The 24810-nt window shown below is 44.6% G+C and overlaps 1 protein-coding gene and 1 non-coding gene across 2 annotated transcripts; both read left to right on the top strand.

The window, feature by feature from the left end:
- The first annotated feature begins 1032 nt into the window (after positions 1–1032).
- Positions 1033–1112, top strand: Trnal-uag. The gene has a single exon. It is a non-coding gene; the product is annotated as a tRNA-Leu (tRNA).
- A 1640-nt stretch (positions 1113–2752) lies between these two features.
- LOC108099270 lies at positions 2753–11333 on the top strand. The gene is made up of 10 exons (XM_017202645.2): positions 2753–2862; positions 3409–4003; positions 4711–5293; positions 6051–6114; positions 6563–6926; positions 6999–7318; positions 9049–9702; positions 9870–9966; positions 10025–10323; positions 10691–11333. Exons 1-10 carry the CDS (start codon positions 2802–2804, stop codon positions 11056–11058), a joined length of 3405 nt encoding a protein of 1134 aa, XP_017058134.2. The 5' UTR covers positions 2753–2801; the 3' UTR covers positions 11059–11333.
- The last annotated feature ends 13477 nt before the right edge of the window (positions 11334–24810 follow it).

Raw genomic sequence — 24810 nt, 5'->3', positions numbered from 1 at the left:
GATTCCCAGCACTTCCGTTGTGTGACATTTCGGTGGTGTTCGGCAGCTCACTCGCCTAATGTAAACAAGTTATAAAACGCTCGTAAAAGGCCAGTGCGAAAGCGAAACTATGGCCGCATAAAAAGGCCATAAAATCTTTAGCTTCTGCTACCGTTCTCTATAAAAAACGAGGACCAAGCTGAGAAATGCAACAAGGAATATCCAATACCCTTGATTCATTATTCAATATGCATTTATTAAGAAAAGTTGTGAAAGTCGTATTGCCCAATAATAGTGTATAGAAAAATTGAACAACAGGGTATATTTTTTAGGTCTTTTGCAAACCTTGCAAAATGCTGAGATCGTAAAGCAACAACAAAACAGGGTGCGAGCGACCGCGGGACCTCAGAAGGGGGTCAATGACAAAGGCCAGGGGAAGTTGAGTCAAAGGTGTCCCGAACCACTATTGTACCCCAACTCTCATTATCGCAAAATCAAAATGCGTTTGTCAATGAATTAGAATCGCTTCGATGGCTATGACGCTCGTAAAGCGTTTGCAATTGTTATAGTCCCTTTGCGGATTTTACTACCGATAGAAAAAATAGTAAAATACGCAAATGGAAAGTCTTTTAAAGCTTGGTTTAGCTCTTTAAAATATGAACTTCAATGTTTGAGAAAGCAACCAAATTTTGCTTTAAATTAAACAAGGCGCCCAATAATTGACTACGCTTAACTTCATACTTTTCTTCCTACTACTTTTTTTGAGCGCGAGTCGGCAACACTGCTCGGCAACCACCCCAAAATTATGCATCAAGTAAACGGAATTTTCGCATTCAAAAGAATGTGTACTTTGCTATTATTAATACAATTATTTTTAAATAATTGAAGATCCTGAAAAAAATAAAAATAACTAAATTTAAATTTAGCTTTGCCTGCAAAAAAATAAACCAAGAGGGAAATGTAAAGTACAGATGCCATGAATGTAGTTGTTGCTAAATGGATGTGACTCACGAGCCAACCCTCAAGTAGAGCGTTCGTTCTCGTCGAACTGCCGGCAGCGTGGCCGAGCGGTCTAAGGCGCTGGTTTTAGGCACCAGTCCGAAAGGGCGTGGGTTCGAATCCCACCGCTGTCACAAGTTTTTTTATTTTTTATGTTTTTGGGTGAAATTGAAAGTACATAATAGTTTGTCGGCTTTTTTGCAGGAACAATTGATTTAACAGCTTTTTTTATGTATGCTAAACCTATAAAAATTTATAATTGTTTTCTTAAATATAAGCTTGGCTTACCAATGGTGTTTAATTTTTTGCAAAAGACCATTAACAAAAATTCGCGAAAGAAAATCACTTGTATGCTCTTCTGGCAATTAAATCTGGAATTTTTTTTCTTGAAAAATTAGACTGGCGTGAGTGTAACTACAAACCCAATTACCAAAGTTAGAGAAATATAATTGTTCTAGATTTGGCAAAGTCCGAGCGCTTTAGCAAAGTCTTTTAAAGTCAGGTTGTGAATCTGTGTTTTCTATTTAACAGCAGGATGCTGCGTTTTTACATATTCTACGCCTAATTAGACCTCGCAAAGCAGGAAACACCGACCCTGGAACCCGCGGCTCATTTTCCAAAACACAAAGAGTCCGTTTATCTGGCGCTGACATTTTCCGCGTGCTGCGTTTCAAAGTCTCAACCCTTTTTGCGGTAACATGTTGATCTCGTTAACAACCCGCAAACGAAAGGGAAATGTCAGGAAATTAAAGGGTTTGCCGTGGTTTTTGCCCTTTGAAATCAAATGGATAAAAGTATCAAATGTCCGAAATGTATCCCGTGGTTATTTCCGGGCACCAACTGACTCTTAAATACCGCAGAGATTGTTGTTTTGAGATAGGCCTCTAAAACAGTTAGGGAAATTCATGGCTCATTTTCAAGATACAAAGTATGTATAAGAACAAATATATTAAAAGGTATGTTTTCCTTTTTTAAGCTATACAATTCTTATTCTTCCCAGTTACATCATATGTATGCTTTTTCATTACACAACCAGGGAGTTCCCTAATACTCTCTTAATATTAAATGCAAACTTGTATGTTTTTCTGTGTTTTCATTTTATTTCATCTGCTTATGGAAATTTTTCAGAATCTTCTTCGCATTAGGAACTGGTTTACATATGAACCTCGATTGCTGGTAAATCACCTGGCGCCCCGGGGAATGACAGAGAAGGTGCTGCCGGTGGATTTTGCTGACATAGTTGCGATATATCATTTACGAGTGCGGGTCTCTTGCAGATGATGCATGACAAACGGGCAAGCCCCCAAAGGGATGCAGTCACTTAATTTTATTCAAACACCCTGGAACTTGTCACGTAATACACCGATTAGAGTTTTTAGAACATATATATTGCATACCAGAGCGATGACTCTGTAAGAACTGTTTCCTATTTGTGAATTAGTTGTGACGTGGACAGGAATTCCTCGTCAACGTCATTGACTTGAGGTCTCCTCTTCTCTGGGTCGTTGCACCCAAAAGATATGTTTTCTAGTTCATAGATTCGGAACTGGAAAACCTTCGGTGACACCCAGTGACACGCATCTTCATAAAGCCAATAGTACTAGCCACTAGCGAAAAATCTAACCGCAGAGCGGAGAACAGAGGCGCTCTATTGATAAACCCGCTCTAGAGTTGCGATCGAGAACCGAGAGATCTCAGTCGACGAAGCTGGGTTGCGGCTATAAAAAGCTTGGCCCAACTCCAGGTATCTCACAGTCTGTTTTATCGGGTCAGCTGGAAGCGATCCAACTCGGAAGTGAATATAGCACAAAGTATTGGCAAAAATGAAAGTGTTCGCGGCGGTTTTTCTTTGCGTTCTGAGTGCCCTCGAGGCCAAAGCCCAGTGTGAGTGTTTAGCGGACTGACCATTGAAAAAACCCCAAATCAAGGGGAAAACGCACAATTGCGAGGAAGTCAAGTGCGCTTCTAATTGAGCCGGTTTGGCCAGTTGGCCGGGAACATTGCACTCACGAAGACTCAAAGTGGGCACTGCCCGCAGCCAAGTGATTTGTGGTCAGGATGAGCCTGCATTCGAATTGATAGGATAGAAACCACCAAATAAGATATTAAACAAAAGAAGTTCTTTCTTTTAATAATCAATTTTATATAATATTATTCGTGTTGTGTGTCTTATTTGTTTTTTTAAAACGCAGCTCGAAAAAACTTATAAAGGAATATTAATTAGTTACTTAACATGAGCATGATTTACGAGCATATATTATATGCATTTTGATTTTGAGGTCTTAAATAATAATAGTTTTTTTGAGTGTGTCATGATCAATCTGTCGAGGCTTAAGCACCTTCTTCGACCGCAGGAATGTCACAAGTGGCGCGCGCATTTCGGGGCATCCCCTGCAGAACCAGATCTTAATGTTCTTATCTCGTCTGCAGATTCGCGATGCCTGAATCCCAACCAGCGGCCTGGACTCTGTGTGCACATCAACGAGTGCCAGACTCTGTACTCGGTGCTCAACCAGGCCAGGCTGACCGACCTGGAGAAGAAGTTCATCAAGTCCTCGGCCTGCGGAATGGGCGTGGACAACCGGCCCTTTGTGTGCTGCACCCAGGACACGGGTTACCAGAGGAACCAGCGGCAGACTCCTCCCTTCGCGGACTACGACGGCTTCGGCGGAGATTGGGAGGAGGAGCGGCCGAGCAGCTTCGCCTTTCCCAGGCAGGAGAGTCGTCCCTGGAGCTTCGGCGACCAGCGGGCCAGCGACAGGACCTCTGTCCAGAGAGCTTCCACGGCTGATGGCTCCAACTTGCTTCCCCAGCCGCCCACCTGCGGGGGCGTGGCCATCAGGAACCGGATCTACGACGGCGTGGACACCGACCTCAACGAGTTTCCCTGGATGGTGCTGCTGGAGTACCGCAACCGGAGGGGGGGCTTGTCCACCAGCTGTGCGGGGTCCCTCATCAACCAGCGATACGTGCTCACGGCTGCCCACTGTCTAACCGGAAGGATCGAGCGGGATATCGGATCTCTGTAAGTATTTCAGGGGGGAAAGAGTCTGAGGGTGGACTTAGGTTTGGAATTGAATAGAAACATTTTTGTTTTTGTTTTGCTCTTAAGTTAAAAGGGGATTTCTGTTTTCTAACCGCAAGCTATTCTAAACACTTTCAAAAAAGAGAAAGGGGAATTTTCCACTTGACCTTTTCTACGCATCAAATTCTGAAAGAGGTTTTTAAACTTATTTAGTGTGTGTATTAGCGCTTATCGAGAACGGGGGCTTGGGGATACCTTGATAGCCAGATATGGTAATATTTATGTTTGTTAGCACTCAGGGAATTACTATAGATCTCGGCAGTCGATTCATGAATGAACTCGACCGGTGAATCAAGTTTCGGTATTACGAATCTAAAGACTACTCGAGAATCCAGTTTGATCGGTGGGCGAAAGTGGCTTACTCACGGTTGTTTGTGCGATAATTCCTCGGGTCCGCCTGCATTCTCCGGCTGAGTCGCTAAACGAGGTTAAAGGGATCCCCGACCCGAGTTCGCTAATCTCAAGAATATTAATTAGACGGCCAACGAGCCAGATGCGAGGTGTTTTGCCGCTTGTTAACTTGTTTTGGTGACTCACGTCTTGGGCCGCTCGCGATCTCGCCGCTGGGCGAGCACCAATTAGCAGGTTAATTCTAGTGTTTAATGGCCCAAATGCCAATTAATTTCTGTTTCTTGTCCGTGTTTCAGCGTGTCTGTGCGATTGGGCGAACACGACACTCGCACCGCCGTCGACTGCCCCGCCGGCGGAGGAAGTTGCGCCCCGGAGAGCCAGCGGCTGGGCTTCGAGGAGGTCCGCGTGCACGAGAAGTACAGCGAGAAGTCCCCCAACCAGCTGCACGACATCGGGCTCGTCCGGCTGGACCGCAACGTCCGCTACTCGGACAGCGTGCGACCCATCTGCCTGCCCTCGTCCGTGGGCGTGGAGCCGCGCCAGTCCGGCCAGCAGTTCACCGTGGCCGGGTGGGGCCGCACCCTGCAGACCGCCCGCAGTCCCGTCAAGCAGAAGGTGCTGGTCAACTACGTGGAGCCCGCCAAGTGCCGCCAGCGGTTCTCCCAGATCAAGATCGCCGTCGAGGCCACCCAGCTCTGCGCCGGCGGACAGTTCCGGCAGGACAGCTGCGACGGCGACTCCGGCGGACCGCTGATGCGGTTCCGCGGCGACTCCTGGGTCCTCGAGGGCATCGTCTCCTTCGGCTACAAGTGCGGCCTGAAGGACTGGCCCGGCGTCTACACGAACGTCGCGGCCTACGACATCTGGATCCGGCAGAACGTGCGGGCATAGAACTCCCCCGAGCCTCCAACCATCAATTGTGATCTTTCTGTTCTTAGTTTAGTTACCACCTAACCTAGATTTAGATACTTTAAGTACCCCGCAATATTTATTCGTACTCTGCAAATACAAATAACTAAAATACATTTCGATGACTGCGACATTGTGTTATTTTATTGCAGCAACCGTCTATAAAATGAATCTTTGCCTGAGGTGATTTCAGGTTGACCCACAAAGAAATTTGCTGGATTTGCTTCGCAATGACTGAAGCTCTTACCGAAAAATAATTTCTTTTTTTTAGACCGAAAATACGGTTTTTTCAAGAATTACTTAAAAACAAGTCCCCATAATTTTTTTTTATGAGGTGTGTATATTTTTTTCATGGGTCATAATTTGTTTAATCTGTATGTTTTTATATATTCTTGGACATACATACCATCATTTTGAATATAAATAATTTGGAATACAATTTGATTTGCTAATCATTATTTTTGTATTGTTTCGGTAAAAATTGTCATATTGTTGTTGCATTCGCGTGGTCTTTTAAACATCCTATTACTTGTAGATTACGGGGTCTGACTTTTTATGTGGCTCGCAGCCAGGGGCGGATTAAGACAATTTGCCGCCCTAGGCAGTTTTGGTTTTGCCGCCCTAGACTGCAGCCTAATTTTCACCTTTATATCATTGTTTTATTGACCTTGTGTTACACGGTTGCATGAATTTCCACATTAGGAATATGAAATTTGGCTTTTTTCAGCAAAGGTCGAACTACTCGAACTACTCGATGGCTACCGCGAACGCGCGGGAAATTCAAACGCACGGTAATTTTATAATGATTATGGTTATAATGATTGTGCGTTTGAATTTCCGCGTGTTCGCGGCAGCGAAAAGAAGTATATTGAACAATATGTTAAAGTTGAAGACCTTAGAGTAAAAATTTTTTGTGTCTATTAAAAAGTAGTATTTTATGTAGTGTTAACAGTCGAAATTTGCCGCCCCTAAAATTTTGCCGCCCTAGGCAGCTGCCTATGTTGCCTATATGGTAAATCCGCTACTGCTCGCAGCTGATAGCGAGATAGTATAAAAGTCCGTCTTCAGTTGATAGAGCTCAGTCGAGATTGATCTAACGCAGGAGCAATGAAGGTATTCGCTGTGGCTCTTCTGTGCCTCCAAATCTTCTGCAACGCAGAACAGAGGAATCGTGAGTACCAATGGCGAAGAGGTCCTCCAGGATCGCTGCTAATTACTTCTAAAAAACCCCGATCGCAGTGGAGCCGTGCCTAAATCCCAACCAACGAGATGGGTTCTGTGTGGACATCAACCAGTGCACGACCTTCTGGAATCGGGGAAGAGTCAGAACGCCATCGGAGAGAAGGTTCTTGGAGGAGTCGAAGTGTGACCCCCATAACCCACGCCATGTCTGCTGCACCATGGACACCGATTTCTTTTCCGATCTGTCCGTTTGCGGCGGAGATCGCGTGAAACCCAATATTATCACAGGCGTTCCTGCAGTCCGAGGAGAGTATTCCTGGATGGTTTTGCTGGAGTTCCTTGAAGAAGCGATAAGGTGTTCGGGGAATCTGATCAACCCCAAGTATGTTTTGACGGCAGCCCATTGTCTGGACAAATCACCGTAAGTTTATGAAGGGATTCCCAAAGATCTGGAATCGAGATTTATAACTCATTTGTCAATTGAATTTCTCAGAGTCTCCGTAATATTGGGCGTACATGAAATCCACGATGTTAACATTGTGCGAATGGAAATCGAAGAGATTAAAATCCACGAACGCTTTTCCTACTCAAGTGGCGAGAACGACATTGGCCTAATCCGCCTGACCGGATCGGTTACCTATACGGCCTACATCCGACCTGCCTGTTTGCCTTCTTCTGTGGGTAGGAAGCAGTTGCAACCCGGCGACCAGTTAAGTGTGGCAGGATGGGGAGCCACAGAATATACCGATGATCAGGGTAAAAGACTTAACAGCCGCATAAAGCTTAAAACGCGGATCAGCTACGCGGATTGGGGTTGGTGTAGAGAACGATATTCGACAAGACATTACTTGGCAAACAGTCAAATGTGCGCCGGAGGAGATAAACAGGCGGACTCCTGCAGAGGAGATTCTGGTGGTCCTCTGATGTCATTCAACATCGAACAAAATGTTTGGGTCCTGGAGGGTTTGGTGTCCTTTGGTCATTCCTGCGGGGAGATCGGTTGGCCAGCTGTCTACACAAACGTTACTTATTACGAGAACTGGATCATGAGGAATTTGAGGGCTTAGGAGGCAATCATGAACAGAAACTTAAAATCAAACGTATATTAAAAATAAGAACAAATACACTTCTTGATCCGAAATCTGTGTCGTAATTAATTTTGTCATTTTCCCATTAGCGATAACAATTTTTTAGGTCGTCCACTCAGAATACGGATTTGCTACATAAATAAAATAAAATTAGACATTATTAAAACCGTAGGTAATTAAACTAAGGGAATACATACTAGTACATAAAAACAAGAAAGGAAGCTAGCTTCGGCAAGCCGAAGCTTATATACCCTTGCAGTCATCAAATATGTCGAACAAAACGCATAAAGGCTAGACAACATCGAAGCTAAGACGATTTTTCTATTAATTTTCCATATTTTTGACTATAGATCATATGGGAGCTATACGATATAGTTGTCCGATTTTGATCAAATTTAATCCGAAATTCAATAACAGTTAGAGAACGCCATCTTGAAGAATTCAAGTTGATCTGATGAAAAACAACGGTGTGAGAATTTTTCATTTCATTCCCTCGTATGGGAGCTATCCGATATAGTCGGCCGATCCGGCCCGTTTCATCAAGATAGCTTTAAAACTGAGAGACTAGTTTGCGCGGAAACGGACAGACGGACAGATGGACAGACGGACAGACGGACAGACGGACAGACGGACAGACGTACATACATATTTCGATTCAGATGGTGATGCTGATCAAGAATATATATAGAATATATATATTCTATATCTATATCTATATATAGAATATATATATTCTGACTGAAATTATAATACCCTTTTGCTCTGCAAGGGTATAATGAACACTCCACAGAGAACAAATAAACAAACCAAGAGCTATCAAGAATTCTTAAATTGTGAGATTTGAGTAGACTCCCTATCAATGTGACTGACCTGCTTCGGAAACCTCTGGGTTTCCCAGCCGCATACGAAACCTCGAACAATCGCCGGCAAATCTGACATTGCCACCGCGCTTTAATTGCGGCGTTAGAAACCACAAGAGAACTTCCGGAATTGGCAGGTGTTTTGAGCCACGGACTTTGGCCAAAACCTAGCCGGCCAGAGCTTTGGCCCACCGCCTCCTAAAAGTGCGCAATGCCTTTCGGTCGGAGCTTTGGCCAAGTCACTCTCTCGCCTCCAACGAAAGTGAAACCAGCTGGCCAGCTGAGTGGGTTATGCAATGGCTCATAACCGGACCATCCGGCCGATCGCCGACGCCGACCCGCCGACTGCTGCACTTTTGGACTCGTTTCCCGCCGCCCAAATGGGGCGGGGGCGGGCCAATTAACTAGTTGACACCTGGCCGGGCTGGAGCTTTGCAGATCCGGAGCTCTTCAACTCTTCAGCGGTTCAGCGATACAGTGCTTCGGCTCTTCCGACTTTTCGGGGTCTTCGGGTCTGTCTTCTGTTTTCGGTTTTTTGGCACTCCGCTTAGGCTTACACAAACTGCGCCGCCGCCATTCAGTTTCGGTTCGTAAGCCTTCGCCGCCGCTTCTTCTTGCCCAAACGATCGCGTCTGTGCCTCCAGCCTACAGCCTCCAGCCCACATCGGACCGCATCTTACCGCTCCCATGCTCCCCCCGGTCCTCCGACTATGGGTGTTCTACGGCTGCCTATACCGGCTCCTGGCCCTGGCCGCCGGCCTCCGGGAGTGCGAGATCCCCAATGAGGCCAAGAGGGGTGTCTGCCTGGAGGTCAGCAGGTGCGCGGCGTACCTGCAGGTGCGCAACGCCACCAACCTGCCGGCGGAGAAGGTGAACTTCCTCAAGAAGGTGCAGTGCGAGGCGGAGCAGCGGAACCCGGAAAAGGAAACGGAAGCAGGAACGGAAAAGGAAACGGAGAAGGAGGCGGAAGCGGAGGGAGCCTTTGAGTCGCTCGTCTGCTGCCCGGCCAACGGACAGGACTACCTCTTCCCCGTGCTGCAGTTCTCCAAGTTCGAGTACCGCCGCTTCCTGGACGTTACTGCCCGCTTCAAGCGCAAGAAGCTGAAGCGCCGGATCCAAACCGTGGAGCCGAGCTCCGGATTCAATCTGCTGAACGAGTGCGGCAAGCAGGTGACCAACAGGATCTACGGCGGGGAGATCGCCGAGCTGGACGAGTTCCCCTGGCTCGCCTTGCTCGTCTACAACTCAAGTGAGTCCTGGGACATCAGTTCATTTTTATCTGTCTTGAATTTGAAAATGCATACTCCGAACATAAAACAAAATATTAGATTTAAAGATAAATCTTTTAGATTGGAATACTTTTATACCCAACTGATAAATTGTAATACCTTTGAAATCATTTCCCGATATCATTAGATGACTACGGCTGCAGTGGAGCTCTGGTAGACGACCGCCACATCCTGACAGCAGCTCATTGTGTTCAAGGCGAAGGAGTGCGTGATCGCCGGGGATTGTGAGTAAAGTTGGAAGACAGATCTTTATAAGGCTGTAACCATCCTCCCTTCCATTAGAAAGCATGTTCGCTTGGGAGAGTTCAATGTGAAGACAGAACCCGACTGCATCGAGGAGCCGAACTACTTGAGCTGTGCAGACGCCGCTCTGAATATTGGCTACGAAAGGATCCACGTGCATCCCGAGTACAAGGAGGTCTCCAACTACAAGCACAACGACATTGCCATCATCCGGCTGAAACACCCCGTGTCCTTCACCCACTTTGTCATGCCAATCTGTCTGCCCAACAAATCTGAGCCCCTGACCTTGCGGGAGGGTCAGATGTTCTCCGTTTCCGGCTGGGGTCGCACGGATTTATGTGAGTATATAATAATATAATTATTAAAGAACCTCAGTTCTTGGGAACTAAGTTTACTCCCTAGAGCCACATTGTGATATTCATTATTTGCCTAATTATAAATAACAATGCGTGCTTGATTGAAAAAAGGCAAACAAAAGTAGTGTCAAATAGTGGAAGTTTTTCAAAGCCAAAACTTGGGTTTTCCCTCAGATTCTTGTGTGGCTGTCATTAAACTCATTCAATAGAGGGTCTGTGGTTATACGTTTAAGTTTTCGAAGCAGCTTTATTTTACAGTAAACATGTTTATAATCCATTTTAGTTTTTATTGATTTTTGTTTTAAAAGAATTAATTAGAATACTAAAAATGTTTTTTTTTTTTTTGCAGTCAACAAGTACTTCATCAACATCCACAGCCCTATTAAGCTGAAGCTGCGCATCCCGTTCGTCTCGAACGAGAACTGCACCAAGATCCTCGAGGGATTCGGTGTTCGACTCGGTCCGAAGCAGATCTGCGCCGGCGGGGAGTTCGCGAAGGACACGTGCGCCGGGGACTCCGGCGGACCGCTGATGTACTTCGACCGCCAGCACTCCCGCTGGGTGGCCTACGGCGTGGTCAGCTACGGGTTCACCCAGTGCGGGATGGCGGGCAAGCCGGCGGTGTACACCAACGTGGCCGAGTACTCGGACTGGATCGAGAGCGTTATCCAGCAGAGCTCCGGAAAGAGCCAACAGACGCAGGCCAGGCTGCCTTGACGTCATTCATTTGATTTTCGGGGAAGCACAATTGGCGCCTAATTGCGGTGGGCGGCCAGTGGGGGCGGGGCAGCTGTTCTGCGTTCTGTGTTCTGATACGCTTCAGATCTGTTTACCCCACCCCTGATATTTGTACATATTTTGCTAATTACCTAACAGCCATCAACTATTTGGTTAAGCGTGTGAGTGAGTGAGTGCGGAATGCGAGTGGATGTGGATGTGCTAACAAAAGTCTGAAAAACATGTTTCTATTTAAATAAACTACTGAATATTTACCCTTCTGTGGAGCTTAATCGAAACGAGGGGGCAAAATCCATAGCTTTACACTGGCAATGACTCATCGAGGTTGCAATATGTAATTTGGTTTACATTTTATCCAATGTTTTAGTAAATAGATTATAAAGGGTATTTATTTCAGAGCTAGCCAACACACCCCACTTTTCTTCGAGTGCAGCGCCTTATCAACTCGCATTAAATCAGCTGTTAACCAGCTGGTCAAACCCGCTGGTGCAGCGGACCTGGCTTGATGTCGTCATTGATTGCCACACTTTGCTTTCACCCGCCATTCGCGTGCACTGGAAACGTGGTCGAAACAGAAACAAGCTGGCTGGTAAAATGGTCAACTGGCGGCCCAGTGATGCAATGTCTGCCAAAAACCAGAGCCAGCCAACCATAGTCCACATGCGAAGCCCATCCAAATCGGTCCCCGAATCGATGCCAACCCATTCATCAGCTGCGTGCGATCCGAAAATAGCCAGAAACCCAGAAAAGAGCCGCTCCACTTGCCATTTGCCATTGCCATTAGTATGCGGTGCGCAGGTGTTGTGGTGTTGTGGCCAAGAGCCAGTGGGCCACTGACCAAAATTGGCCACAGCCGATAAATCGAATCGCAGAGAGAGAAAAAGAAAAAGGGGCAGCTCATCATCATCGCCGGCGATGATATGTGCGTCATGGAGTGAAAGTGAACTTGACTCTTCGACGGGCTGCATTTGATTTAATGCCCCATCGGCGATTATGATGTGAGCATTAATATTCATGATGTTTATCAGCTGTCGACGGCACCTGCTCGAAAACCAGATCCAAGACTTTGGGGGGCCAGTCCCCCAAGTCGCACAATCATCCACACACACACACACACTCGCTTGTGCAGCTCATTATCGGCTTTTTGGCGATTTCTGTTAACCTTGAACCACATCTACCGCTCACAGATACGAACGCACACTCGCACAAAATAGATGTGGGAATTGGCAAACACGGGTGACATTGAAAAGCTGGGATTTTCAGCAACAAACCGTTCGAACGAGCACTAAAATCAATTACGGTTCTTTGGATTTAACAACTAATTGTTAAAATGGTAAACTGATAACTAAGTAAATAAAATGTTTGACCTTGAACAGCAATACGAAGTGATAACCCATGAAGCACTTGGATGCTTTTTACTTCCATATATAGTATATTAATTATCATCTGGGGTTACACAATTAATTTTGGTCCAATGCATATGTATTTATTTAAGTTTTAATGTTTAATGAATTTATTGTAATTTTTTCTGTAACAACCGATTAGTTATTTGTGGTTTTTATTTCGTAGATGCTGCACATCTGTCGAGCGGCCAATTCCCGTGTCAATCAAAAGTTCCGCCAACTGGCGACCGCAGGAGCATTGAATGGCCACTGGGCGGAGTAATTCAGTTATGGCCACGCCCACCGGGCAATTATAAAGTCAATTTGAGCTACTTTAGCAGGGCCCAAAGACCGCTTCAGAAGCACAAAAGAGTGAGCAGAGGAAAAGCCTTCTAATCAATTTACCAACGACAACCCCCCGAAGTTTGATAATTGCATTGGGCTGCGCTTTGTGAAAAGTTTGTTTTCAAAAGTGGGAAATTAGAAGGCAAGCTGGAAAATTAGCCATATGGCCGGGCAAGGGTTCGCCAGGTAGTTCCCTCTTCCGAGGCTTTGTTTTCCCCCACGACGCTGGCTGGCAATTGCATTTCCATTTCCATTTATCGGCAGCTGAGACCCCGACCGTAAAACTTTATCGACTTGTTAACTGGGCGACGTATCAATAAATGCCAACGTGCAAGCCAGACGTTGACATGCCATTAAATGTCACTGCCAAGTGCGTCTCAGGACACATATCCTGGGTCCTTTGAATTTTTGCATGGGCACGAGGGCTTGGCTCACCCCTCGAGCAAGGGTAACTGCGGCATTTGGGCCAAATTGTTGTATAAACTCAATGAAATTAAAATGCGAAAAAGAGGGAAATGTGAGTGAATGTAAATAAGTGCAAATAAAAATGGCAAGCATCCGAGTCGCTTTCATTAGTTAATGGACTGTTCGCAGAGGCAAACGAAATAAAAGAGGGGCACTGGCTGCTTATCGGAATAGCAACTTGAATGGGCTGAATTATAGAATAGTATCGCTATCTGAACTGCATTCTCAGTATTTTATGAGCTGCAGAACACTTACAACTATCAATCTCAATGTGCCACTCAAGTGAATCGGTCAGAATGCAGAGCTGTCTGATGCTGTTCTTAATCGTTGGATTTATACTGACTGAGGGACAGGAAACGGAGACCATGAAGGTTTGTCACTGATTCAATATTTTATTAACTAATACATAATCCACAATCCTGCTGAAGGGTAATACCTCTTTGACGACCAGCACCCCTCCAAATATTCTATTTGAGGTAAGTCCTTGTAACATTGTTTCCTTAAAAAAATTTATTTATTGTTGCGCTCTTATCAACAGGCTGATTATGCAGAGAAAAGCCGTCTTAATAGATTGAGTTGGGGTACACGAGAACGAAAAGACCACTTGGGAAGGAGAACTCGCATTAACCGTCGCAAAAAACACTAAACAATAAACAAATTTTTACACTAGATGTCTACTTTACATCCCCGTAAATATGCAACCAAAAACCCAAAGAAAATATTCTGCAACGACGCGACTGTACTGTCAGCCGAATAACAATGGAGTCATTCCCCGCACGTGACCACTAAATTAAGAATAAATAAAATCGGAGCCCAGAGTCCTTCACATGCCATCACCATAATCGCTCCGTAATGGGAAAACTGTCGCGATAATCATCATCATCACGGTTTTTCTCCTTCGGAGCAATAAACGCGCACGTGAGGCGAGCAAATAATGACTTTCACTTTGTGCAAAAATTATTTTATGAAAATTTGCATAGGCCTCCGGCAACCCCCGGGAAAGTCGGGTACTTGAACCCGTGTTCAATATTTATTAAAAATTAGCAACAAGCTGTTGAAAAATCATAACCCAAAATGGAAATGATTGCAAAATCAGGCAGACATCGTGCCGTCGCTCATTTACTTCCATTTAAATTATTTTGAAGGGGGATGTTATTAGAAAATGAATTATTCGGTTGAGTGTGGCATTAACCTTAAAAATATATTTATTAGCTCTTAACTTGTTTCTGGATTCAGCATTCAGCTATTATTTAGGCCACTGGGTCAGGTTGTAACTGCCCGAGGCATTAGCAGGTCGTCGTATAAAAGAATATTTAATTCCAATTACACAAAGGGCGGCCCATTTGCATACAAAAACGGGAAACTTAATTGTAGGCATTTTGTAACTTTTTTTCTAATTGAACTTTTCAGCCGCTGAGCAAACAAACCACCGCCCTCGAGCGTTTTCCAGTGGGTGTGGCTGAACAAACAGCGACATATGTGAGTGTCAGATGGAGAAGGGGTGGTGGCTCTAACAGCATGTTCGCGACTGTACCGAGATGACAAATTCGTGTCATTTGGGCTCGGAAATAAATAAATAAGGTGAGCAGCAATGCCACATGTGATGAGGGTATGGGAAAACACTTGTAAGTTTCCCAAGCCTTCGAGTGGAGTTTTCCCCCATCTTAGTTTTTTTTCCTTGAAGAGGTTGCAAAAGTTGAAGTTGCTCAACATGGACAGTTTTTGCACATTAGCACGCAGCACTCGAGGTAATGCGGTGAATTGGGAAAATGCGAGGAAAGGACCTCTTGAGCCTGTCAGTCAGACACTTACCTCCAGGACCTCCCCTCTTCCTAACAGATTTGGAAAGTCAAATACAATTTGATAGCCGGGTCGGACAAAGCCAAAAAGACCAGTTAACGAGGACGGAGAAAGGTTGGAGAGCCGCAGGCGGGACTTCAGATACAAAACGTTCCAAATTGGACCACATGCGGACCTCATCCTCCCATCCCGGCGATCCGATCCGAAAACATTTGGGCAACCCACCAACTATGCAAATAACATTAATTGTTTCGCCAAACAAAGGAAATGCAAAACAATAATCAGGGAATAGGAAAATGGGAAAACGGGGAAATGGAAACGATACAATTCGGATTTCGAATTGATGTCGGAAAATTATAATGCACATAACCCTAACTCCGGGCAGTCGCGCTAAGCGGAAGCGATTCGTTTAAATTTGATATGGGATATGGGATGTGGCACTCGGCTGGATGAGAGGTACAGTCAGACAGTGCGGACCAACCCCATAAGGCGCTTTCAATGGGCTTACCGCCGGGGTGGGAGACGGGGAACACATCAAACACCAACCCCGGCGCATTTTTGGGTTACGAGGTGAAAATCCTCCGCTGCTCCCGAGACTCTTTTAAGATGCTTTTCGATCCAGCCTCACATGCTAAGAATGCACCTCAAGAAAAACGTTTATAAATTATTTTATATTTTAATATTTTATATTTTTCAAAGCTACAATAAATGTAGAGATATATTGTTTCTACATTTAATATCTATAAAATAAATTTGAATATAAAATATTGAAAGAAAATCCTCAACTAATTTTATTCCATATACTTATTGTTTGTTGATGTATACATCCTTGTAATATTTATGTTATGCTTAACTTATTTCTTTGAGTGTCTGCCAAAGTTTTCTTTTAATCGCTCAGAGCGAGCAGCGAACAATAAGAGCAGCCTCCTTTCCCGCTCCAACTCGCTTTCCATCGCCAGTGACTTTTCCCTCTTCACGGCTTTGTTGTTGTGCTTCTTGTGTTACAGTCCAGCGATTTGCATATGAATGAACGTAATAAGGCAGGGCAGGCAAATTAAAAGTAAGCAGAGCACCCAACTCCATCTCCATTCCATCTCCATCTCCAGATGCCATCCTTATAAAGGAGGGCACATATGGAGTGTTCGAATGTGCCGCTTGTAACTGGTAATGAAACATTCCACGAGTGCGGGATTAATGGGAATGATTTGTCTTTTGTTGTTGGTCGGGAGAAAGGCCGCGAGAAGGATTCGCCAAATTGCATTCAAATGTTTAATTGAGCGGAAGGAGGAGGACCAAGAGTAGAGTCCCCGAGGGGAGGGAAGAACAATGAGGAGACGTTTGAAAAACCAATCCATTCATAGAGTTGAATACTTAGTTAACTTGAAGCTGGAGGAATAATACATTTTAAGACAGCAAGGATAACTTAAGAAGTTCAGATGAAGGCTTGCATATAGGATATAATCTCGTATTATATTGTTTAAATTTTTCTTGGGACTAAGAACCATTCGAATTAAACTAGCACCCATTAAGTTCAACTAAATTAAGGTATCCCCCGATGAACCAATTCTGAAGGTCCAAGGTCCCTAACTGCAAGTACGTCCATTTAAGGACTTTTGCCAGTGAACTGTTACTAATCAAGTTCCGTGTTCCACTCACGCCATCCCCTTGATTGACTCCAATTATCGGTTTGCTCCGCCAGATCCTGATCCAAATGCCATATCGCCAGTCCATGCACGAATGCTAAAGAAGGAAATTACTTAAATCGAAATTACGCCGCATTAGAAGACGAAAGCGAGGGTCCAGTTCTTCGGTCGTCGGCACGACATCAACATTGAAATTTAATCAACTCGGTTTTTCCGGCCAACTACTCATCGATGTTGATTTTTTTACTATGCTAAGCGCCCAAATGATCCGAGTGCGACTGACCAAGGGAAAGACCCTTCTCGGCACGCATGGAGTTCATTGATTAACGATTTCCACAAAGGAGAGTTTTCCCCGGGGGAAAAGGCCGGACACGCACACACATCACATAATCAAAAAATTAAAATCTCTTTATGTTTTATGCGCGCTGATTGAATGGTTCCATTGTTGTTATTGCCGGACAGTTTGATGTGCCATTGATGGACTCGACTAATCGCTGGCCACCCCTCGGAAATCGCCAGTCCGTATTCCCGGTCATCGCCAGTCGAGTGTAATGGATACGCGCTGGAAAAGGACCGGCGAACCAGTATCCTTTGGACAGCCGCGGGGCGGGAAAAGCTGGGAAAACCAGAAGGAGGATGAGTGCGTCAACCGCGACGGGGAAATGGAAATTGTTGCTCCTTTGTGTGGCTTCACTTTCACATGTGGCAAGTCCCATTTTCCCAGGTAGCATTTAATTAAGGCCCACTGCCGCGAGCTCCTGCTAATCTCTAATCAGGTTATTACCAGACTTTCCAGCGCTTCCCTTTGAGGTCCTGTTCCCCTTTGATTCGCTAATTGGGAGTGAGTGTGTGTGTGTGCGAGGGGGGAGGGACTTCACACCTCATCTCCTCGAAAAGACAGCAGAGCTGGTCCGACGGGTTTGATGTCCTTTGAAGAGGGCTGGGAACAAAGGGCCAACTTTTGTGACACTTTTCATTGTTCACACTGAGGGAAATGGCTCTGCATTCTGGTTTTCTATCAATTGTAAGGTTTTGATCATCAAAAGCAATAAACTCTTTAAATTTTTTTAGAAAATTTGTTGGTTTATTGGTATTTCTTTCTGTGCCACAACTGTAAACTAAAGTACTTCAACCAGAAGGGAGCCTGGACAGCTGCTGGAGGAACAGAACTCCTCGAGAGTGCCTCTCAAAGTGCCTTAAAGTATCACTCGAGAAATCCAATAAGCCGCCCGGGGCCAAGACAATGGCGCACCAATGATGACAATCGTCGGCCGATGATGAGAACTCCGGCGACGAAATGAGAATGATGACTAAGCAACGACCGCCCTCGGGGAAAGTCGTTTCCCCTCTCCACCGACCTTCGCTTTTATTGCAATTTGCGAAAATTTACTGACGGAGAAAGTGAAAGGAGCAGCTAGGACATCTGATTGCGAAATGCCGGGGAAAACTATCACGAGTCAATAATGATAAACATAAAGCCGGAGATTGTGAGCAGCAGAGTGCTGACATCTGATGCCGAGGCTTTCGCCCAAGGACCCCCAGTGGACCAAGGCAAGGCATTAATTGCCGAAATTAAATTTATTTCCTTCATTAATACATGGATACACCAGGCGAGATGTCAAGTAATCAAGCGCATCCTGCGCCGGAAGAGGAGGAACTGGAGGGCAGTGGAGCTGGATACATTTGAATGACAGCCGAGGTTTGACATTTGCAGCATGTCATGTTGCTTATTAAAAGCATAAATAAGTATAAGTGGATGGTTGGATGACAGCGAGGAGGGGAGGACATTGGGATATTAGGGGGAAACCCACCCCAATGAGGAAAATAGAGCAAAAGGCTTGACCAGGAAAACCGCAGATGAAAGCCAGGTACTCGCCTCGTAGAATTCCAATCAATTTGCAACAAAGAAACGTCTCAAACTCACCACATGGGATGTAACCAACTACAATGCTGGACAATTTACCCCGGACAATGGCCACAAATCATAGTGGAAATTGTACAAATCTTTAGGATATTTGTGCCGACGGATGGACAAATCTTTCCTAGGGCTTCCCCTGCCGAAATGTTCCACTTTTCAACTGTTCGTGTCGTTAATCAATTAACTTTGGACCACTTTCCCGGACCGGACACGCCCCATCGCTTTGGTAACTCCCTCCTACCGAGTGATTCATGCTTGACCACTTCAATATGTCAAACAAATCAAACACATAAATCCGCACAGTCGTAGTTCAGGCCAGACAAAAGATGTTGGCCGAGCAAATATTGAAAAGTGAAAAGTTTACATGCTGCCAATATGCGACTCCTTGCGGTCCTTTCATCCTTGATTTATGTCGCAAATATCTATAATTTATTGCCGCGTGTTCTGGGGAGGATTATCAACTAACAAGAGTCGAACAACTGATATCTATTGAAAAAGAATGAAGGGTTGATTAAACTTTCAAAAACTCTGCTTCATCCTTTCAACAGTTTACCCTTGAGTTATTCTTTATAACTTTTTCTTTTAAACATTTTGTATGTAAGACTGAGTATCACCGAAAGGATTCTGCAAATACCCTGTAAATATCAGGGGTTAGTATGTCCACAAGTACTTGCGTTATGGTTTTGATAGATTTCTTTGTGTTTTTCTTTGTTGAGCAAATGGCGATGATTGAAAGTTGTAATTTGGAGAAGTCTTTTAAGCGCAGCAGGCTTAGATTTATGCCCCCTGCCAGCTTTTCTTGGGCAATTAAAAGGATACTCCCCCAAGACCAACTAGATGACCAAGCAGAATGGCAAGTCAACGGGATGAATGACGATTCCACGGCTGATTAATCCGCATCCCAGTAATCAACTGGTTGCCCAGGGCCAATGTCCAATCTGCGGTAGCCCCAAAAGCAGTTTTGCGGTCACACACGTCCCATCTTCAGGACCCTTTTGCGGCCAGAGCCCATATAATCCCATCCCGCTGACCAGATTGACCCACTCCGGTGGCCAAAAGGACATGGAAAGGGCGTTCTGGCGTTATGTAATCCGAGGACCTCGTTCCGTTTGCTACTTACCCTTCCGTTTCCCCGGGAAACCCAAACTGATTGAGCCTGAGTGATGGCAACAGTTGGCATGATTGAATGCGTCCCTGGGCCCTGGAGACTTCCATCCTCTGGCCAAATGTATCATCGCCCTGTCAATGATGAATTTCCCATAAAATTAACCCAGTAATTCCGAGTAATTAGTAGCAGTTCACAGTTTTGGGCATTAGTCACGGCACCTTAAAACTCCATCAACTGAAAACGGCCACGCAAATGGTCCATTTCCATGCACTTGGCACTCTATAATAATGAAATTATGAGTGCTCATGACCATCGAGGGACACCAACTGGCAAGTGGCAACCCCTTTCAGGACCTCCGCAGCTCCACTGCTCTTCCCAACTTGCTCGCAGATGTTGTCCTGATCCTTTGTCGGGTCAGACTTTAACCATTAGTCTGCCAGCTCGTCCGGACAACAAGGAATCCATTTCCGATATTGGGTGATAAAATTTTATGAATGTAATTTGCAGCGATTTGTTGCGTCGTCTCGAGCTGGTCTTCCAAAATGCGAAGGGGTTGTCCTCGGAGCTTTTAAGGATACTCGGCTGCCTGCGTGTGTCATTGCCAAATTGTTATTGACAACATGACGGGCGAGTCGTAAATACTTATCTAAATATATATCTATGAATGTAATGTGTAATGTGCCATCCACAGACGGACGTTTGCATTTTCCCTAAATAATTGAAAGAATTTTCCCCAAGACAGCGGTTTGGGTTGAAAGCTAGTAAAAAGTTGTCGTTTGGAAAAAGTTTCTCCAGACGTTTCTTTCTTTGCGAAAGTTCGGCAGATGCTTGAAAGATTAAACGCAAATTAGCCACAAGTTCACTTTGAAAATTCAGATAGCTAACAAAAAGAACTGCAGCACTTTTGAATACAAATGTGTTTGAGTGGTTCACATGATTAAAAGTTATCTTAAGTGAAGTTCGTTTATCGATTGATGTTCCTTCAAGAAACACTACAATGTTATAAAAATATTAAAGAGATATCTATAGTATTTTTTATTTACATCTTTGCTATTTAACACATTTATAACTATTTAATAGCCGAATCATGAGTGAGTTTCTCAATTGTAATGCTAATTTTCCGATAATCTGGATCGGCTTCCTCTTGATTATAATAATTCATAATTATCTACAAGCGATTTGGTTTGCCACTGAAATTTTCCCGCCACGCCCCCAAGTCGTTGAGAATGATAAATGACGTCACCTAGAGTTGGCGATCTGTTTAGCATAGAAAGCACATAAAATCATAAACAGGACGCATAAATAACCACATTAAAAAATCGGGAACAATGGCCGAGGCAAGGGAAAGCGGGAAAATTTTAGAAAATAGTGAAAATGTGCAAATTAGACGCGACCATGGAGAAGTTTCCACGGCTGGCGATGATTTTATGGGCCATTTTAAAACATTAACTTCCGGAGGGATAAGTGCCACACCCCCGAATCTTGGATACACCACCTCATCTGCACGCATGTGACCTGATTTATGGGAGCATATTCCTGATAAATGTGCAGGATTTGAAGGATTTCGCACAAATTACAATAAAGAGCCAGGCGAAGGAGACATCTGAGTGACTGGGTGTCCTGCATCCTGCGAAATCCTCCGGTTCTTCACATATGCGCATAAAATTCCCTCGAAGTAAAAATTCGCAATTTGATTTATTGGCTGATTTAGTGAGTGGGAAAACATCGGGAGGGGTAGAGACGTGCTTTTGCAGCTGAAATTGATTTACTTTGATTTCAGATTTTGCATTTTAAACCGAGGGTTGCTGGTATTAGCCACTCAAACAAAAAAGAGGAAAAGGGGACAGGGATCGATGTCAATTGGCGACGTCTTTTTGGCGCTTTTGTTTTGCTGTCGCTGCCAATTTATTTTCAATATCATACGGTGTGTGTAGAGCCCTAAGCAGCCATAATTCCCATTGCATTATGCGGCCCGAATGACAAAACACTCCACTCCACCCCCCTCCACTTCCCTCGAAAAATCCAGGAAGAGCACACGCGGCCTGCACGCAATTTTAAATGGATTTATTGATACGGTTCGGCAGCCACAACAACAGAAAATGGAAAGCCGGGGGTTACAATGTTTGCAAACATGTTTTGGCAGCGGCTATTTCTCAATTGTCACCAGCGGACGCCGTTTGGCGAATTAACCCATCAGAAGGTCGATCTACTGCCTGGGAAACTCGCTTTTCCACAGCTCTCTTGATTACGCGCATCATTTGCGAATTTCGATTTAAACGGAGAGGAACTGGTATTCCCAGAAATTGAATTTTGATTAGTTTCCAACACGCGACAAGGGTGAGGTATTATTTTTTACTTTTTTTTAAAGGTCCCTTGATTGATTTGCCTTATTTGTCAGTGCTGTCAGGATGCGGTTGCATTTTCCATAGTCATTTGGTATCTTTCATTTTTTTGCTACCCAATTTGTCAGCAGCCAAGTTATGCAAATTGCGCGGTAAATGATATACTTTTTTTGACTTGCCTAATTTTTAAATTATTCCACTTTTATACGGTAAATTGCCCAGAATTGGTGGCTGAAATTTCTCCTTTTCCCCAGGAGCTTCCCTCTTGAAAACTAAATTGGATAAATTCGTTTTTAATAGCGCACGCATAATAAAGTTTTCTTTGGAGTTTTAATTAAATTAAATTGCTTTGAAAATCGAACGTAGACTAGGGTAAAAAGAGTCTTAAATTGTGCTTTAGCAACTTCTCTTAAGAGTTTTTATATTGGATTGTCCCCTTACCACCAAATAAAGCAACTTATGAATATGTGCTGAGGACGTAAGCAAAGCAATCTAAACCCAAGACCCTCTTTTCGTATGCATAGCTCATAAATGGACGAGCAGGGAAAATTTAATGGACCTCAACCTCAGTTTCGTGGCAATTCCAAAGGACACTCACAAAGGCACCACAACAACAGCAATAAATAATAAATAATATTTCTCATAAATAATTGCTTCCCCTCCGCTCAGTTCCCCCTGCCACTTCAATGTCCTTCGACTGGCGCCCGACGACCAAAAATAAAAATATGTTAACTAATCACCGTAGGAAAGGATTTTTATGGGTTTTCATTTCCGCATATAATCGACTTATCCCGAGGACTCCGAGGGCCACTCAAGGGGAAAAACCAGAGGCGGATATGTGGGACGTTGGGCTCTGCAATCTTCCACATTCGAGGTGATATATGTCAGTTGGCGAAATGTTGCCGCCGTAGAAAAATGTCATTTCCTCCCAAAGAGCTGCGGAAATGAGCGGCCAGCGGAGGGGGTAGCATTGTGGTACAATCCATAAACAATCCCCGATTGAGTGGCCCAAACTTTTGACACAACCAAATCAAGTGAAAGTCGCAGGCAATAAAAACTGCGGGGGGCTGGGCTAGTTTCTCGCACTCCGTATTTATGGTTATTGAGCCAGTGGGTCCGATAACTCGACCCGGCAATTACGGCGGCTTAATGACTCGGAGACTCCTTCGAGGACGCGGCTCGGAGGTTGCCAGGACACGGGACGCTGGCCAAAAGGGCAGCCAAGGCGACCGGCGACGGATGTCACTGCCAGCGCTTTCGAATATCCTGCCGCGAGGTGTCCTGCGCGAAATTAGAATCCTGAGACGCGACGCATGCCACATTCCAGATTGCAGATAACAACACCACGGTGGTCTTCTCCGTACACTAGTAAAAGGTGGTTTAAATATTCAGTTCTGCCTTTGATATATTTTATTAAAAATTTAAAATCATAGAAAAAATTTAGAATATCGTTTTATCAACACAGAAACGAACTTATACGATTATTGTTTTTCCTTTTATGGATAATTTCAACAATTTGTATACTTTTTTAAGAGTGTATCTTCCTTTCTGGTCCTGCTTTTGATTGGCACTCGTCAGTGACCCGCGAGGTGGAACAGCCTAAAAAAAAAACACAAAGGAGGACGCCACAGGACACTGGTTGAAAGGCAGGAACTGCCTTCGAGCTTTATCAATTGCCACACACCATGACGACCTCAAGGACCTCGGCTAATTGTAAATTCAGGATTTCTTTTCCTTCCTGCCTGCTGCACCGAAATCCGACTGGAGAAATTTATTGCGTTCCTCTTTTGATAATGACATAATATTTTACGCTTCGACGGAACGTGGAGTGGGAACCCTTGAGCTTCGCGGGGTTTTTATTTAAATTTCATTTGTGTGTGGCGTTGGCTACACGTTTCCATTAATTTTAAGTGCTCACTTCGGGGGACCGCCCCTCGGTCCATTGTTCGACTCCTTTGTGGGATCTGGCGGAGGAATCGTATCTGTATCTGCATCTGCATAATGTTATTGTTATTGACTTTTGCGCGCCGCTCAATCATAATCATAATCAATTGTTGGCCGGAGTCTTACCTGCTGGAATTCTTATCGCCAGCTGCCATTTGCATAATGGAAAAGTTTCCGCTGCTGTCAGAAGTGGACACACTTTTCTGGCAGCTTTTCTGGGGACGCAATCCAATTGAACTTGCTGCACGATAAATATGTTTTTCTTAAAACCATGCATAGCAAGAAAAAGCAACTTGAACAGACTGCTTGGTGTTTTCCGGGGTTTTCCGAATTTGATAGGTGATCCAATCAAATTCGCTTTCAGTACAGTCCAAAAAATTGTGGGTGGGGGCTGAAGTTGTTTTTCCATTGGCATCACGATAAGACGACCAAAGATAAACCGCTTGAGAAATCAAAGATTTGCACAACAAATAAAATTTGGCAACATGTTTACCGTTCGACTTAAGAGCCCGCAAACCGGAGAAGGCCTTTTGAAAACTCGAGTGGATTGAGACAACTTCGTGGCCACGTGAGCTGCAAGCGGAATCTTCAAAGGTATGGCCAATAGACAGATACGGAGTGAAATGCGCAAAATTGCGACCTTAATTTGCCAAAGTAAACACGGAAATAAAAGAAGGCCACGCTAAAAGGATTTTCAAATCTAATTTCCAATTTTGATAGCGAAAACCACCAAGGCGAAGGGGGCGGACCCCTTTTCCAGGGAAATTTGCATGCCATGGACACG

Source organism: Drosophila ficusphila, unplaced genomic scaffold (assembly GCF_018152265.1).
Source record: "Drosophila ficusphila isolate 14025-0441.05 unplaced genomic scaffold, ASM1815226v1 contig_791, whole genome shotgun sequence".
Taxonomy (NCBI): Eukaryota; Metazoa; Arthropoda; class Insecta; order Diptera; family Drosophilidae; genus Drosophila; species Drosophila ficusphila.
The sequence above is the reverse complement of the archived record's forward strand: the minus strand, read 5'-3'. Positions and strand labels throughout refer to the sequence as shown.

Excerpts from the sequence above, each read along its gene's own strand:
- LOC108099270 (XM_017202645.2), top strand. The coding sequence starts at position 2,802 with ATGAAAGTGTTCGCGGCGGTTTTTCTTTGCGTTCTGAGTGCCCTCGAG. Across the intron at positions 6,115-6,562 it reads GCGGGAAATTCAAACGCACG|TGGAGCCGTGCCTAAATCCC; the intron begins GTAATTTTATAA and ends CCCCGATCGCAG. Across the intron at positions 9,967-10,024 it reads GTGCGTGATCGCCGGGGATT|AAAGCATGTTCGCTTGGGAG; the intron begins GTGAGTAAAGTT and ends CCCTTCCATTAG.